At 27.8% G+C, this 18,200-nt stretch overlaps 3 protein-coding genes across 4 annotated transcripts in view; 2 read left to right on the top strand and 1 right to left on the bottom strand.

Annotated features, from left to right (window-relative positions):
* Positions 1 to 3,740: 3,740 nt before the first annotated feature.
* Positions 3,741 to 5,257, bottom strand: LOC111419380 (E3 ubiquitin-protein ligase Sce). Its single transcript, XM_023052171.2, has one exon. It carries the CDS (start codon positions 5,152 to 5,154, stop codon positions 4,021 to 4,023), a length of 1,134 nt encoding a protein of 377 aa, XP_022907939.1. The 5' UTR covers positions 5,155 to 5,257; the 3' UTR covers positions 3,741 to 4,020.
* A 202-nt stretch (positions 5,258 to 5,459) lies between these two features.
* Positions 5,460 to 18,200, top strand: part of LOC111419379 (26S proteasome regulatory subunit Rpt1) — a 79,438-nt gene continuing 66,697 nt past the window's right edge. The window contains exons 1-5 of one of the 2 annotated variants that reach the window (XR_011640454.1): positions 5,460 to 5,617; positions 5,677 to 5,714; positions 10,868 to 11,181; positions 11,232 to 11,400; positions 11,452 to 12,221. Coding sequence is in view for 1 of the 2 variants with exons in the window: in XM_023052170.2 (XP_022907938.1) it covers positions 5,545 to 5,617; positions 5,677 to 5,714; positions 10,868 to 11,181; positions 11,232 to 11,400; positions 11,452 to 12,162 (1,305 nt within the window). In the remaining variant the exon portion in view is untranslated. Of the gene's footprint in view, positions 5,618 to 5,676; positions 5,715 to 10,867; positions 11,182 to 11,231; positions 11,401 to 11,451; positions 12,228 to 18,200 lie in introns of those variants that run through there. The other variant, XM_023052170.2, reaches the window with a different exon arrangement.
* On the top strand, positions 17,143 to 18,079 carry LOC111419382 (troponin C-like). Its single transcript, XM_023052172.2, has 3 exons — positions 17,143 to 17,344; positions 17,434 to 17,854; positions 17,916 to 18,079. Exons 1-3 carry the CDS (start codon positions 17,342 to 17,344, stop codon positions 17,942 to 17,944), a joined length of 453 nt encoding a protein of 150 aa, XP_022907940.1. The 5' UTR covers positions 17,143 to 17,341; the 3' UTR covers positions 17,945 to 18,079.

The raw sequence follows: 18,200 nt of genomic DNA, 5'->3' as shown, positions 1-18,200 counted from the left end.
CGGATAATTAATGGCTTTATACGGTGTGACAGGCGACGGGATTGGATATGGAGACGATGCGAAGCACGGGGGCGCCTTATTTGCTTCAATCTATACGACCGTTTATTTAATTTTTTTTATTTTGGCTTCTCATTCGCTTCGCCGGCAGGTATACGAAGAGTAATAATGTAATTGATGAAGCGTACAAGATCCGCGCACCATGTGATACATGGCACCATCATAAAAACTCATTATTATCTCCCCTGATCTTTGCCATATGCGTTATGACGTATCTCATAACATGAAGTATGTGGTGTGCGGTTTCAACTCGTTTCAACCAAGTTGAGTTGAAATTGAAAAGACAAGAAGGAAATGAAATAATAATAGAGATTGTTGGATAACAAAAAGAAAAATATTAAATAATGATGCAAAAAAATAATTTATAACTAATTATGCCTCGATCTGATTCATATCATTTTAAACTTGATAACGAGGTTAAATGATATCTATCGGTTTTAAGAAAATGTTGAAAAATTTTGCCTTTGATATAGTTGAAATTATAAGCTATATAATTATAAGTTGAAATTCGGAGTTAAAAAGTTATCTACTGCTTCTAAAATGCCAGATACTGCAGAAAAAGACCACAACTTACTTGGAAAAGACTAGATACTGTTTTCAAAATAATACCTATTACTTCCAGAACGCTAAACACTGCTGTTAAAGGTTTTGACTTACTTGGACAGGCGGAATATTACTTCCAAGACCACTTATTGCTTTCAAAAACTTTAATAATTGTTTGGAAAAAAGAATCGTTTATAGAATTGAATTTGCTTTAATCGAATTAAAAGGTTTTCAATGTAGATCACGATTCCTCACTCAAATTAGACTTTTTGATCAATTTTATGGGATTAAACAATTTCACAAAATAATAATAATTGATTAAAGTCGATATTTTCACGGTCAGAATCGTTTATAGAATTGAATTTGCTTTAATTTGATACCAAACACGATATATTTATCTTAAAAATGAAAAAAGTTAGGTTATAATCAACAAAGAGACCGCCATTTTGTTTTTTTTACCTATTATTTTTTTATATTTTCATAAATATGGCGAGTTTGGTTTCAAATTAAAGGGTTTTTAATGTAGATCATGATTTTTCACTCAAATTAGACTTTTTGGTCGATTTTATGGGTTTAAACAATTTCACAAAATAATAATAATTGATTAAAGTCGATATTTTCACGGTCAGAATCATTTATAGAATTGAATTTGCTTTAATTTGATACCAAACACGACATATTTATCTTAAAAATGAAAAAAAGTTCGGTTATAATCAACAAAGAGACCGCCATTTTGTTTTTTTTTACCTATTATTTTTTTATATCTTCATAAATATGGCGAGTTTGGTATCAAATTAAAGGGTTTTCAATGTAGATCACGATTTTTCACTCAAATTAGACTTTTTGATCAATTTTATGGGATTAAATAATTTCACAGGATAATAATAATTGATTAAAATCGATATTTTCACGGTCAGAATCGTTTATAGAATTGAATTTGATACCAAACACAACATATTTGTTTTAAAAATGAAAAAAAGTTAGGTTATAATCAACAAAGAAACCGCCATTTTGTTTTTTTTCCTATTATTTTCTTAAATCTTTATAAATATAGCGAGTTTGGTATCAAATTAAAGGGTTTTTAATGTAGATCACGATTTTTCACTCAAATTAGACTTTTTGATCAATTTTATGGGATTAAACAATTTCACAAAATAATAATTGATTAAAGTCGATATTTTCACGGTCAGAATCGTTTATAGAATTGAATTTGCTTTAATTTGATATCAAACACGACATATTTATCTTAAAAATGAAAAAAGTTAGGTTATAATCAACAAAGAAACCGCCATTTTGTTTTTTTTCCTATTATTTTTTTATATCTTCATAAATATAGCGAGTTTGGTATCAAATTAAAGGGTTTTTAATGTAGATCGCGATTTTTCACACAAATTAGACTTTTTGATCAATTTTATGGGATTAAACAATTTCACAAAATAATAATAATTGATTAAAGTCGATATTTTCACGGTCAGAATCGTTTATAGAATTGAATTTGCTTTAATTTGATACCAAACACGACATATTTATCTTAAAAATGAAAAAAAGTTAGGTTATAATCAACAAAGAGACCGCCATTTTGTTTTTTTTTCCTATTATTTTTTTATATCTTCATAAATATAGCGAGTTTGGTATCAAATTAAAGGGTTTTTAACGTAGATCACGATTTTTCACTCAAATTAGACTTTTTGATCAACTTTATGGGATTAAACAATTTCACAAAATAATAATAATTGATTAAAGTCGATATTTTCACGGTCAGAATCATTTATAGAATTGAATTTGCTTTAATTTGATACCAAACACGACATATTTTAATTAAAAATGAAAAAAGTTAGGTTATAATCAACAAAAAGACCGCCATTTTGTTTTTTTTCCTATTATTTTTTTATATCTTCATAAATATGGCGAGTTTGGTATCAAATTAAAGGGTTTTCAATGTAGATCACGATTTCTCACTCAAATTAGACTTTTTGATCAATTTTATGGGATTATACAATTTCACAAAATAATAATAATTGATTAAAGTCGATATTTTCACGGTCAGAATCGTTTATAGAATTGAATTTGCTTTAATTTGATACCAAACACGACATATTTATCTTAAAAATGAAAAAAAGTTAGGTTATAATCAACAAAAAGACCGCCATTTTGTTTTTTTTCCTATTATTTTTTTATATCTTCATAAATATGGCGAGTTTGGTATCAAATTAAAGGGTTTTCAATGTAGATCACGATTTCTCACTCAAATTAGACTTTTTGATCAATTTTATGGGATTAAATAATTTCACAGGATAATAACAATTGATTAAAGTCGATATTTTCACGGTCAGAATCGTTTATAGAATTGAATTTGCTTTAATTTGATACCAAACACGACATATTTATCTTAAAAATGAAAAAAAGTTAGGTTGTAATCAACAAAGAGACCGCCATTTTGTTTTTTTTTCCTATTATTTTTTTATATCTTCATAAATATGGCGAGTTTGGTATCAAATTAAAGGGTTTTCAATGTAGATCACGATTTTTCGCTCAAATTAGACTTTTTGATCAATTTTATGGGATTAAACAATTTCACAGGATAATAATAATTGATTAAAATCGATATTTTCGCGATCAGAATCCTTTATAGAATTGAATTTGCTTTAATTTAATACCAAACACGACATATTTATCTTAAAAATGAAAAAAAAGTTAGGTTATAATCAACAAAGAGACCGCCATTTTGTTTTTTTTCCTATTATTTTTTTATATCTTCATAAATATAGCGAGTTTGGTATCAAATTAAAGGGTTTTTAATGTAGATCACGATTTCTCACTCAGATTAGTCTTTTTCAGCAGTATCTAACATTTTGGAAGCAATAGGTATTATTTTGAAAACAGTATTAGTCTTTTCCAAGTAAGTTGTGGTCTTTTTCTGCAACATCGAACATTTTAGAAGCAATAGGTACCTTTTTGAAATAGTAATTCTTCTTTCCAAGCTGTTTTTAGTCTTTTACTAGCAGTATTTAATCTTCTCACAGCAATAATTAGTCTTTTGCCAACTTTATCTAACATTCAGGAATAGGTTCTAAGCTTAAGCAGGATTTGAAATTATCATTTTTAACTTAATGAAAGGAGACATATCAATAAGAAAAAAGTTTCAAATTCTAAAATCTGTTTCTTTTTTTATTTCTAAAACAGTTCTGCTTATTACAAATAATTATAATTCCCATTTTAATTCAATTCAAGAGATGAGAAACTAAGAAATGAAGAAAAGAAAACCTGAAAAGTACAAATATCTAAGTCCACCTAATTTAAGTGATAATTTAAGATACACATTTATATTTTTTTCTTATTAATCTATTTTGAGAAACAAATCAAACATGAAATCATCAATAATAATTCGCGGGGGACTTATTGGACCCCCTTGCGGGGCCCCTAGGTTTTTTTCCAACAATAATACATCTCCAAGGGCTTGTTTCCCTTCCAATATTTATCGCTCACTTGCGCCAACGTTATATTTCCGCTCAATTGAATGAATTGTCCCGTCGTTGGCGATATAAAAATACAAAAATTGAGTAAGTGATGAGTTTGAGATAATTGCGAATCCAAATCTAACGTTAATCGCATCGCTAAGTACTTGTGTAAATGATCAACCGTTGCGTTTGCTGTCGTTTTTAAATAACGAACTGAATTTTCTTTCAAAGCTTTTATCAACGGGTTATCACCAGACATTTCTGTTGGATGTGGTTTAAAAACCAATTCGACTTCGTTTAGTGTCGATGGCTCCGAGGCCCCTTCACCTTCTGTATCGGTCTGATCGGTTCGTTCGCTTGTTTCGCTTTCTTCACTTCTTTCTGATGTAAAATTACTTTTTGGACCTTTAATTGATTTAGCAACTGAAGAACCAGGGCTGGGTGGTTGAGATGGGGTGCTTCGCCCTGATGGGGCGGGACTTGACATTCTAGGTGGGTTTGAATTGGTGTTTATGGGAATTTCTGGGGGGATATTTGTTGTTGGTGGAGGTTGTGAGTTTTCGTTCGATGAAACCACATTTTGATTCGAATTTTCGTTCGAATTACTCGTGGATTCGTCGTTTCCTTTACGCGATCGATTCGGTCTATTTTGAAGTTGCACTTTAATCCCTTCTGTTATTGAATTAACTAAAGCTGCTTGTGAATGACTCTTATTTAATTTTGCCAAAACCCTCTCTTGGTGGGCTTCATATTCGTCTCGACTCGGGTATATCTTTGAGATTAATAAATCAAAATTTGGATCCGGTCTTAACGAACGTTTCGAGACTAATTTTTTTCGACACGTCGGGCATTCTTTGTTCCCTGATCTTAGAGCCGTTATTATACATTCTGAACAGAACCTGTGTAGACATTCCTTCGTGGTCATCGTCTTCTTTAACATATCTAAACAGATGGGGCACATCAATTCATTGTGGAGACTTCTTGGGGATACGGCTATCTCGGTATTGTCAACTATAGCGTCTTGTGGGGTCCGGTGCAACTCATATAAAGATAATTCCCACGTTTTATTCAGACCTATTTGTTCCGTTGTACTCATCTTGTCGGTGTGAATCACTCACAATCACTTATTTCACTATACATTTGATAAAAACATCAAAAAAAAACTTGTTGTTTGGGTAAAACTGTCAAACGTCAATGTCAATTTGTTTAGGTTACGTCCAGATATTGTTTCATTTTATCACCTTAAAAATGGTGTTAATTTTACTTTAATTTTAAAATTATGTTTTGATTTAATTATTTTATTTAAAAAACTTAATCAATATTAATTAAATTAATTAATAAAACAATTTTTGTTGGTTACTTTAATCTTGGTTGTTAAAATAACCGTTGGCACCTCTGAAATTTGACAGTTCAAATCTGCTTGTAATTCCTCGATCGATACACTTTATTATTTTCAACGTTTCTATTTAAAATATAACAGAAAATCATGCCGGATCATTTAGGGGACGATATGCGTAAGATAAAAAATGAGGAAAAAGAGGAAGAAAAAGAAATAAAAGGTAAGAACGTTCGCAAAAATTTGTAACAAAAGAAAGTGAGGTTATGTTTTATTTTGTAGCCCTAGATGAAGGAGATATCGCTTTATTAAAGACCTACGTAAGTAATTTCGTACAATTTTTTTCCCATCGATGTGAAGTGACACAAAGAACACGTTAAAAATAAAAAGAAAGAATGGAAAAATGTAGAACATACCGAAAAATCACATTAAAGGTTAGGTTAGGTCGATACGTAACCTACAAATTGTTTATTTTATAGCCACGCAAGTTATTTTCACTAAGCTAGCTGAGATTACAACATATATTTTTGGATGAAACACCCTTGTTTTTCTTGGGCTTTCGAATTATTGCTATCAGAAGATTAAATTGTGCTAATAAAAGACTAAAAATTACTTGGAAAGAGAAAATACTATTCTAAAAAGTTACCTACTGCTTCTAAAATGCTAGATACTACAGAAAAAGACCACAACTTACTTGGAAAAGACTAAATACTGTTTTTAAAATAATACCTATGCTGTTAAACGTTTTACCTAGTTGGAATACTGCTTTCAAGACCACTTATTGCATTCAAAACTTTAATAATTGTTTGGAAAAGAGATATCCTTTCCAAAAAGCTATCTATCGTTTCCAAAATCTTAGATACTGCTGAAAAAGACAAATAACTGCTTGGAAAGAAAAGATATGTTTTCCAAAAATGAATGATAAATACTACTGGATGATTTTAATCAATTATTGTTATTTTGTAAAATTGTTTGATTCCATAAAATTGATCAAAAAGTCTAATTTGAGTGAAAAATCGTGATCTACATTGAAAACCCTTTAATTTGATACCAAACTCGCTATATTTATGAAGATATAAAAAAATAATAGGAAAAAAAAACAAAATGGTGGTTTCTTTGTTGATTATAACCTAACTTTTTTAATTTTTAAGATAAATATGTCGTGTTTGGTATCAAATTAAAGCAAATTCAATTTTAGAAACGATTCTGACCGCGAAAATATCGATTTTAATCAATTATTATTATTTTGTGAAATTGTTTGATTCCATAAAATTGATCAAAAAGTCTAATTTGAGTGAAAAATCGTGATCTACATTGAAAACCCTTTAATTTGATACCAAACTCGCTATATTTATGAAGATATAAAAAAATAATAGGAAAAAAAAAACAAAATGGCGGTCTCTTTGTTGATTATAACCTAACTTTTTCTCACTTTTAAGATAAATATGTCGTGTTTGGTATCAAATTAAAGCAAATTCAATTCTATAAACGATTCTGATCGCGAAAATATCGATTTTAATCAATTATTATTATCCTATGAAATTATTTAATCCTATAAAATTGATTAAAAAGTCTAATTTGAGTGAAAAATCGTGATCTACATTGAAAACCCTTTAATTTGATACCAAACTCGCTATATTTATGAAGATATAAAAAAATAATAGGAAAAAAAAACAAAATGGCGGTCTCTTTGTTGATTATAACCTAACTTTTTTTATTTTTAAGATAAATATGTCGTGTTTGGTATCAAATTAAAGCAAATTCAATTCTATAAACGATTCTGATCGCGAAAATATCGATTTTGATCGATTATTATTATCCTGTGAAATTTTTTAATCCCATAAAATTGATCAAAAAGTCTAATTTGAGTGAAAAATCGTGATCTACATTAAAAACCCTTTAATTTGATACCAAACTCGCTATATTTATGAAGATATAAAAAAATAATAGGAAAAAAAAACAAAATGGTGGTTTCTTTGTTGATTATAACCTAACTTTTTTAATTTTTAAGATAAATATGTCGTGTTTGGTATCAAATTAAAGCAAATTCAATTTTAGAAACGATTCTGACCGCGAAAATATCGATTTTAATCAATTATTATTATTTTGTGAAATTGTTTAATTCCATAAAATTGATCAAAAAGTCTAATTTGAGTGAAAAATCGTGATCTACATTGAAAACCCTTTAATTTGATACCAAACTCGCTATATTTATGAAGATATAAAAAAATAATAGGAAAAAAAAACAAAATGGTGGTTTCTTTGTTGATTATAACCTAACTTTTTTTATTTTTAAGATAAATATGTCGTGTTTGGTATCAAATTAAAGCAAATTCAATTTTAGAAACGATTCTGACCGCGAAAATATCCATTTTAATCAATTATTATTATTTTGTGAAATTGTTTGATTCCATAAAATTGATCAAAAAGTCTAATTTGAGTGAAAAATCGTGATCTACATTGAAAACCCTTTAATTTGATACCAAACTCGCTATATTTATGAAGATATAAAAAAATAATAGGAAAAAAATCAAAATGGCGGTCTCTTTGTTGATTATAACCTAACTTTTTTTATTTTTAAGATAAATATGTCGTGTTTGGTATCAAATTAAAGCAAATTCAATTCTATAAACGATTCTGATCGCGAAAATATCGATTTTGATCGATTATTATTATCCTGTGAAATTTTTTAATCCCATAAAATTGATCAAAAAGTCTAATTTGAGTGAAAAATCGTGATCTACATTAAAAACCCTTTAATTTGATACCAAACTCGCTATATTTATGAAGATATAAAAAAATAATAGGAAAAAAAAACAAAATGGTGGTTTCTTTGTTGATTATAACCTAACTTTTTTAATTTTTAAGATAAATATGTCGTGTTTGGTATCAAATTAAAGCAAATTCAATTTTAGAAACGATTCTGACCGCGAAAATATCGATTTTAATCAATTATTATTATTTTGTGAAATTGTTTAATTCCATAAAATTGATCAAAAAGTCTAATTTGAGTGAAAAATCGTGATCTACATTGAAAACCCTTTAATTTGATACCAAACTCGCTATATTTATGAAGATATAAAAAAATAATAGGAAAAAAAAACAAAATGGTGGTTTCTTTGTTGATTATAACCTAACTTTTTTTATTTTTAAGATAAATATGTCGTGTTTGGTATCAAATTAAAGCAAATTCAATTTTAGAAACGATTCTGACCGCGAAAATATCCATTTTAATCAATTATTATTATTTTGTGAAATTGTTTGATTCCATAAAATTGATCAAAAAGTCTAATTTGAGTGAAAAATCGTGATCTACATTGAAAACCCTTTAATTTGATACCAAACTCGCTATATTTATGAAGATATAAAAAAATAATAGGAAAAAAATCAAAATGGCGGTCTCTTTGTTGATTATAACCTAACTTTTTTTATTTTTAAGATAAATATGTCGTGTTTGGTATCAAATTAAAGCAAATTCAATTCTATAAACGATTCTGATCGCGAAAATATCGATTTTGATCGATTATTATTATCCTGTGAAATTTTTTAATCCCATAAAATTGATCAAAAAGTCTAATTTGAGTGAAAAATCGTGATCTACATTAAAAACCCTTTAATTTGATACCAAACTCGTTATATTTATGAAGATATAAACAAATAATAGGAAAAAAACAAAATGGCGGTCTCTTTGTTGATTATAACCTAACTTTTTTAATTTTTAAGATAAATATGTCGTGTTTGGTATCAAATTAAAGCAAATTCAATTCTATAAACGATTCTGATCGCGAAAATATCGATTTTGATCGATTATTATTATCCTGTGAAATTTTTTAATCCCATAAAATTGATCAAAAAGTCTAATTTGAGTGAAAAATCGTGATCTACATTAAAAACCCTTTAATTTGATACCAAACTCGTTATATTTATGAAGATATAAACAAATAATAGGAAAAAAACAAAATGGCGGTCTCTTTGTTGATTATAACCTAACTTTTTTAATTTTTAAGATAAATATGTCGTGTTTGGTATCAAATTAAAGCAAATTCAATTCTCTAAACGATTCTGATCGCGAAAATATCGATTTTAATCAATTATTATTATCCTATGAAATTATTTAATCCTATAAAATTGATTAAAAAGTCTAATTTGAGTGAAAAATCGTGATCTACATTAAAAACCCTTTAATTTGATACCAAACTCGCTATATTTATGAAGATATTAAAAAAATAATAGGAAAAAAAATCAAAATGGCGGTCTCTTTGTTGATTATAACCTAACTTTTTTAATTTTTAAGATAAATATGTCGTGTTTGATATCAAATTAAAGCAAATTCAATTTTAGAAACGATTCTAATCGCGAAAATATTGATTTTAATCAATTATTATTATTTTGTGAAATTGTTTGATTCCATAAAATTGATCAAAAAGTCTAATTTGAGTGAAAAATCGTGATCTACATTGAAAACCCTTTAATTTGATACCAAACTCGCTATATTTATGAAGATATAAAAAAATAATAGGAAAAAAAATCAAAATGGCGGTCTCTTTGTTGATTATAACCTAACTTTTTTTATTTTTAAGATAAATATGTCGTGTTTGGTATCAAATTAAAGCAAATTCAATTTTATAAACGATTCTGATCGCGAAAATATCGATTTTAATGAATTATTATTATCCTGTGAAATTGTTTAATCCCATAAAATTGATCAAAAAGTCTAATTTGAGTGAAAAATCGTGATCTACATTAAAAACCCTTTAATTTGATACCAAACTCGTTATATTTATGAAGATATAAACAAATAATAGGAAAAAAATAAAATGGCGGTCTCTTTGTTGATTATAACCTAACTTTTTTCATTTTTAAGATAAATATGTCGTGTTTGGTATCAAATTAAAGCAAATTCAATTCTATAAACGATTCTGATCGCGAAAATATCGATTTTAATCAATTATAATTATTTTGTGAAATTGTTTAATCCCATAAAATTGATCAAAAAGTCTAATTTGAGTGAAAAATCGTGATCTACATTAAAAACCCTTTAATTTGATACCAAACTCGCTATATTTATGAAGATATAAAAAAATAATAGGAAAAAAAAACAAAATGGCGGTTTCTTGTAGGTTCTTAACCTAACTTTTTTAATTTTTAAGATAAATATGTCGTGTTTGGTATCAAATTAAAGCAAATTCGATTTTATACACGATTTTAACAGAGAAATTAAAAAATTTTTAAGTTTCGAATCAACTAACCCTTGTGTTTGTTGGTTTCATCGCTTTTTTGTTTAGATTATTTCGTTTATTTATAGATTTTGGGTTATTTCGACATTTTAGTCGTTGTAACAACCGTATTTAACACAAAAAGTGACGTCACGTCGAAACTTTAAAGTGATTTTTCATGATGATTCTTGAATTATACCGTAATTTCTTTATTTTGACTAAAAACGTATTGTTTAAATCGATTTCTTTGTGTTTAGGGTCAAGGCCAATACACAAAAAGTATTAAAACCGTAGAAGATGACATCCAAACCGTAATCAAACGCGTCAACGAGTTAACGGGAATTAAAGAGTCCGATACCGGATTAGCACCACCTGCCCTTTGGGATTTAGCCGCTGATAAACAAACTTTGCAAAATGAGCAGCCGCTACAAGTGGCTCGATGTACTAAAATTATTAACGCCGATACCGACGATCCTAAGTACATCATAAATGTTAAGCAATTTGCAAAGTTTGTAGTCGATTTAGCTGATTCTGTAGCTCCTACAGATATCGAAGAAGGAATGCGGGTTGGGTATGATTCAAAATGTGCCAAAAAGCAATTTTTATATCAAATTTTTTTAGTGTTGACCGTAATAAGTATCAGATTCATATCCCGTTACCGCCAAAAATTGATCCAACCGTTACTATGATGCAGGTAGAAGAAAAACCTGATGTTACTTATAGCGATGTTGGTGGTTGCAAAGAGCAAATTGAAAAATTACGAGAAGTCGTTGAAACACCTTTATTACATGTAATTAATTTACTTAATTTTTTGAATTAATTAATTATTAATCATTTTTAGCCCGAAAAATTCGTAAAACTTGGAATAGAACCACCAAAAGGCGTCTTACTTTTCGGCCCCCCTGGTACGGGTAAAACACTTTGCGCCCGCGCCGTAGCAAACCGCACCGACGCTTGTTTTATCCGAGTAATCGGGTCTGAACTCGTTCAAAAATACGTCGGAGAAGGTGCAAGAATGGTTCGAGAACTCTTCGAAATGGCACGTTCAAAAAAAGCTTGTTTAATCTTTTTCGATGAAATCGACGCGATCGGAGGGGCTCGTTTCGATGATGGCGCAGGAGGCGATAACGAAGTTCAAAGAACCATGCTTGAATTGATTAATCAACTCGATGGTTTTGATCCACGCGGAAATATTAAAGTTTTAATGGCAACGAATCGCCCTGATACTTTAGATCCTGCTTTAATGCGACCTGGAAGGTTGGATCGCAAAGTTGAGTTTGGTTTACCCGATTTAGAGGGGCGCTCGCATATTTTTAAAATACACGCTAGATCAATGTCCGTCGAGAGAGATATTCGATTCGAGTTATTAGCTAGGTTGTGTCCAAATTCAACCGGGGCTGAAATTAGAAGTGTTTGTACTGAAGCTGGGATGTTTGCTATAAGAGCCAGGAGGAAGGTTGCGACTGAAAAGGATTTCTTAGAAGCTGTTAATAAAGTTATTAAATCCTACGCGAAATTCTCCGCTACTCCAAGATACATGACTTATAATTAAATAACAAGGTGTTTCTTTTTTTTGTATTTTTTGTGGATTTAAATTCAATAAAAAGAATTATAATATGTTGTTTTAATATTGTGGGGGCTCAAACTGCAATAAGTTTTGGGTTATTAATATAATTTTGACTTATAGCGTTATTAAATGGTGTTATTAAGAAATAAAAAAATAAAAAGGTGAATTTGTGCCAACATTTTTCACGACACGTTTTAGAGTTTGGTAATTCGTTCAGACGCGTTATGCAAAGGCGGCATTTATTTTCATCTCTTTAACGTTTCCTAACGAGACTTCATCTTTAATTCGTAAAATATTAATAATAAAATAATGTTTTAAACCTTAAAATCCTTGAAACTGACAAGGTTGTTCATTAAGATGTCATCGAAGACATTAAAAGAAAAAAGTTTACCGATGGGATAAAATGTTTTGGAAAAATGATGCCAAGAAATGTTGTTTAATTAAAACCCGAAAATAACAAGTTGAATGAGTTGTCAATAATAACGTTTTAAAAATTTACGTAAATCTGGCTTATGATGTTTTTCGAGCGAAAAATTCCGTTGGATAATTTGCCAAATTAACGTTTCGTAAAAAACAATTACAAACGTTTATAAAAATGAAAACTATAGCTGGTTTGGAGAACTTATTTTTAAACGGACGACGATTTTCTCCCAGCTTATTTTAACACTTAATCAACGCAATACTTACAGCGTATTTCAAAAATAGTAACATTTCTAAAGTCGTAAAAATAAAAATTCTTAAATAAAAACTTAAATTATATTCATATCTGCCGTGTTTTTAATGATAATGATATGATGTGTATGTTAAATTGAAGCTTAAAGATTCTAGTTTATAATGTGACATAAAAAATATATGATGATATTGAAATTTCCAAAAAAAAATTATTATGAGGAAATTGTCAAATTATAAATCAAAAATAATAAGAAATTTTCAAAAAATCATATCTGCCGTGTTTTTAATGATAATGATATGATGTGTATGTTAAATTGAAGCTTAAAGATTTTAGTTTATGATGTGATATAAAATCTATATGATAATATTATTGAAATTTCCATGAAAAAGTTATTAAAGAGGAAATTGTCAAATTATAAATCAAAAATAATGCGAAATTTTCAAAAAATCATATCTGCCGTCTTTTTGATGATAATGATATGATGTGTATGTTAAATTGAAGCTTAAAGATTTTAGTTTATAATGTGATATAAAAACTATATGATAATATTATTGAAATTTCCAAAAAAAAATTGTTAAAGAGGAAATTGTCAAATTATAAATCAAAAATAATGCGAAATTTTCAAAAAATCATATCTGCCGTGTTTTTAATGATAATGATATGATGTGTATGTTAAATTGAAGCTTAAAGATTTTAGTTTATGATGTGATATAAAATCTATATGATAATATTATTGAAATTTCCAAAAAAAAATTATTAAAGAGGAAATTGTCAAATTATAAATCAAAAATAATGCGAAATTTTCAAAAAATCATATCTGCCGTCTTTTTAATGATAATGATATGATGTGTATGTTAAATTGAAGCTTAAAGATTCTAGTTTATAATGTGATATAAAAACTATATGATAATATTATTGAAATTTCCAAAAAAAAATTATTAAAGAGGAAATTGTCAAATTATAAATCAAAAATAATACGAAATTGTCAAAAAATCATATCTGCCGTCTTTTTAATGATAATGATATGATGTGTATGCTAAATTGAAGCTTAAAGATTCAAGTTTATAAAGTGATATAAAAACTATATGATAATATTATCGAAATTTCCAGGAAAAAATTATTAAAGAAGAAATTGTCACATTATAAATCAAAAATAATACGAAATTGCCAAAAAATCATATCTGCCGTCTTTTTAATGATAATGATATGATGTGTATGTTAAATTGAATCTTAAAGATTTTAGTTTATGATGTGATATAAAAACTATATGATAATATTATCGAAATTTCCAGGAAAAAATTATTAAAGAGGAAATTGTCAAATTATAAATCAAAAATAATGCGAAATTTTCAAAAAATCATATCTGCCGACTTTTTAATGATAATGATATGAGGTGTATGTTAAATTGAAGCTTAAAGATTTTAGTTTATGATGTGATATAAAATCTATATGATAATATTATTGAAATTTCCAAAAAAAAATTATTAAAGATGAAATTGTCAAATTATAAATCAAAAATAATACGAAATTTTCAAAAAATCATATCTGCCGTGTTTTTAATGATAATAATATGATGTGTATGATAAATTGAAGCTTAAAGATTCTAGTTTATAATGTGACATAAAAACTATATGATAATATTATTGAAATTTCCAAAAAAAAATTATTAAAGAGGAAATTGTCAAATTATAAATTAAAAATGATACGAAATTTTCAAAAAATCATATCTGCCGTGTTTTTAATGATAATGATATGATGTGTATGTTAAATTGAAGCTTAAAGATTTTAGTTTATGATGTGATATAAAATCTATATGATAATATTATTGAAATTTCCAGGAAAAAATTATTAAAGAGGAAATTGTCAAATTATAAATTAAAAATAATGCGAAATTTTCAAAAAATCATATTAGCCGTGTTTTTAATGATAATGATATGATGTGTATGTTAAATTGAAGCTTAAAGATTTTAGTTTATGATGTGATATAAAAACTATATGATAATATTATTGAAATTTCTGTGAAAAAATTATTAAAGAAGAAATTGTCAAATTATAAATCAAAAATAATGCGAAATTTTCAAAAAATCATATCTGTCGTGTTTTTAATGATAATGATATGATGTGTAGGTTAAATTGAAGCTTAAAGATTTTAGTTTATGATGTGATATAAAATATATGATAATATTATTGAAATTTCTAAAAAAAAATTTTTAAAGAGGAAATTGTTAAATTATAAATCAAAAATAATGCGAAATTTTCAAAAAATCATATCTGCCGTCTTTTTAATGATAATGATGTGATGTGTATGTTAAATTGAAGCTTAAAGATTTTAGTTTATGATGTGATATAAAATCTATATGATAATATTATTGAAATTTCCATGAAAAAATTATTAAAGAGGAAATTGTCAAATTATAAATCAAAAATAACACGATATTTTCAAAAAATCATATCTGCCGTCTTTTTAATGATAATGATATGATGTGTATGTTAAATTGAAGCTTAAAGATTTTAGTTTATGATGTGATATAAAAACTATATGATAATATTATTGAAATTTCTAAAAAAAAATTATTAAAGAGGACATTGTCAAATTATAAATCAAAAATAATGCGAAATTTTCAAAAAATCATATCCGCCGTCTTTTTAATGATAATGATATGATGTGTATGTTAAATTGAAGCTTAAAGATTCTAGTTTATGATGTGATATAAAATCTATATGATAATATTATTGAAATTTCCAAAAAAAAATTGTTAAAGAGGAAATTGTCAAATTATAAATCAAAAATAATGCGAAATTTTCAAAAAATCATATCTGCCGTGTTTTTGATGATAATGATATGATGTGTATGTTAAATAGAAGCTTAAAGATTCTAGTTTATAATGTGATATAAAAACTATATGATAATATTATTGAAATTTCCAAAAAAAAATTGTTAAAGAGGAAATTGTCAAATTATAAATCAAAAATAATGCCAAATTTTCAAAAAATCATATCTGCCGTGTTTTTAATGATAATGATATGATGTGTATGCTAAATTGAAGCTTAAAGATTCAAGTTTATAAAGTGATATAAAAACTATATGATAATATTATCGAAATTTCCAGGAAAAAATTATTAAAGAGGAAATTGTCAAATTATAAATCAAAAATAATGCTAAATTTTCAAAAAATCATATCTTCCGACTTTTTAATGAACCCAACATATACGAAAATATATTTGCTACTGACGTAGTTGGTAGGTGAAATTCTGTTGCACCATATAAACTGCAATAATGCAGAAGAAAGTGACGATGAAGATATATTGCTGTTACCAGTGTGCTTTTAGGTTGCAAAAACTATGCCACAGAATAAATTGCAGCAAATCAAAAAGTATATTCATTTAGTAGACAATTATTATCTGTTTACTTAAGACAAAATGAATCACTCAACTTTGAGTTTTCCAAAGCTTTATTTGTAATGAAATGGTATCAATTGTAATTCTCTTCTGAATTGTATGTTCTAGCTATATTATATCGTAATTTTTCCATCTTTTGCATTGTAACATATCGTATGTATCAAGTTGTACTCTTGAAGGAGCAACTGTGGGAAGTTTATCAAAAAAAGGATGCCATACACTTCATCATCTTCCAGTGAAAGATACAGTGCGTTAATTAATTATCGTACCCGACGTCATTATTGCAAGTATGCAACCAATATCACATTATTTTTCTTGCAATACGCGATTTGCGTATGATGCGTCTTGCACTGTGATGTTGGTTGCATAAAGAAGGTTAAGGAAATGCAGAGAGAAGAAAATAATGCAAATCTTATTTATTTATAAGAAAGGATATTTCAAGATATTTGTTTACCACACCGAACTTTTAAACAACCTGTATTTTCAATAAAACAAAAACACGCATAAACTTTAAACATTTTTCCTCTCAACGGTAAATTAAGTCTAAATCGTCCGGGAAATTTATAGCCATCAATTTGTCAAAGAGTTAAAACGAAGGCGGAGCTTACAGAAAAGATTGATGTCCATCAATTTTTACTCCAACCGAAAACGGTTTCTGGTAAATATCACGGAAAAGCCGACGTCATGATCTCAAAAACAACTTTCCATATAAATATAAACACAACAGTCGACGTCGGATTCCGCAATTTTGAATCTATAAACATCGAGGCGGTTTCGAGTGGTTTTCGTAAATTGGTTTGAGAAAAAAAACACCTAAAACTAGAATGGAATCTGAAATAATCCGTGACGTGACCACCGAAATTTACCGCGCGTGAGGTGGCCCCCTCTGAAATAGGTTACATTGTTCGGGTCGAAATCGGCACATTTTCTAGTCCGTTTGAAATATTTTCGCTTCACGCCTATATGAATCTCAACCGTCTATATAGTCTCATCATTTTTCGGAATTTCGGTCAGTTTAACTCGTTAGCTTTCCGCGTTAAATTCATTATACTTCTTCAAAAAAAAAAAAGTTTATAAAAAACACTATCAAAAATGGTAAGAAATTTTATACCTCATAATATGATAAATTTAAAGTGTTTTTTAGTGAATAAAAAGTTGTTTACGAAAATGTGATTCTTTTATAGAGTGACGACGAACAAAAAATGGCTATTCTCCGCAAAGCCTTCACAATGTTCGATCCATCAAAAAGTGGTTTGATTGAAACAACAAAAATCTCAACCATTTTAAACACAATGGGGTGTTTGTTCGATCATAGCGAATTAAGCAGACTTACCACTGAACAGGATACTGATAAATCGGGAAAAGTTGATTTCGACGGTTTCTGCGCGATCGCCTCCCATTTCTTAGAAGAAGATGACGCCGAATCCACCCAACAGGAACTTAAGGAAGCTTTCCGGTTGTATGATAGGGAAGGAAATGGTTACATCACGACAGCCACTCTTAAGGAAATCTTGGCCGCTTTAGACGATAACCTCACCAGCAAGGATTTGGACGGAATCATCACTGAAATTGATACGGATGGATCAGGAACTGTTGATTTTGATGGTAAATTTATATTAAGAGGTTCATAAAGGAGATTTTTTTTTAATTTAACTTTTTCTTGCAGAATTCATGGAAATGATGACTGGGGATTAAGTTATTTTTATGTTTACGAAGAAGATTCTTATTGTACATGTTACTATAAATAACTTAATAAATAAATAAGTGTAAAAAATACATTAATAAATTGAAATCATTCCTATTTAGTTAATAAATTTTTTTCTAAAGTTATTTTAGATGATTTTTTTTGTGTCGATGTTGGTAACATAGTTTTATTAAGACATTCATTTCAACTAGAGTGATTTTTGCAAAGTGCACAATTAGATGGTGAAGTCAGAACGACCATCAATTT

Source organism: Onthophagus taurus, chromosome 5 (assembly GCF_036711975.1).
Source record: "Onthophagus taurus isolate NC chromosome 5, IU_Otau_3.0, whole genome shotgun sequence".
Lineage (NCBI taxonomy): Eukaryota > Metazoa > Arthropoda > Insecta > Coleoptera > Scarabaeidae > Onthophagus > Onthophagus taurus.
Note: the sequence above shows the minus strand (reverse complement) of the source record. Positions and strands in the feature narration are given on the sequence as shown.

Bases quoted from the DNA above. Each gene is read 5' to 3' on its own strand.
- LOC111419382 (XM_023052172.2), top strand. The intron at 17,855-17,915 runs GTAAATTTATAT...TTTTTCTTGCAG, and splicing joins AGGAACTGTTGATTTTGATG to AATTCATGGAAATGATGACT.
- LOC111419380 (XM_023052171.2), bottom strand. From the start codon at position 5,154: ATGAGTACAACGGAACAAATAGGTCTGAATAAAACGTGGGAATTATCT.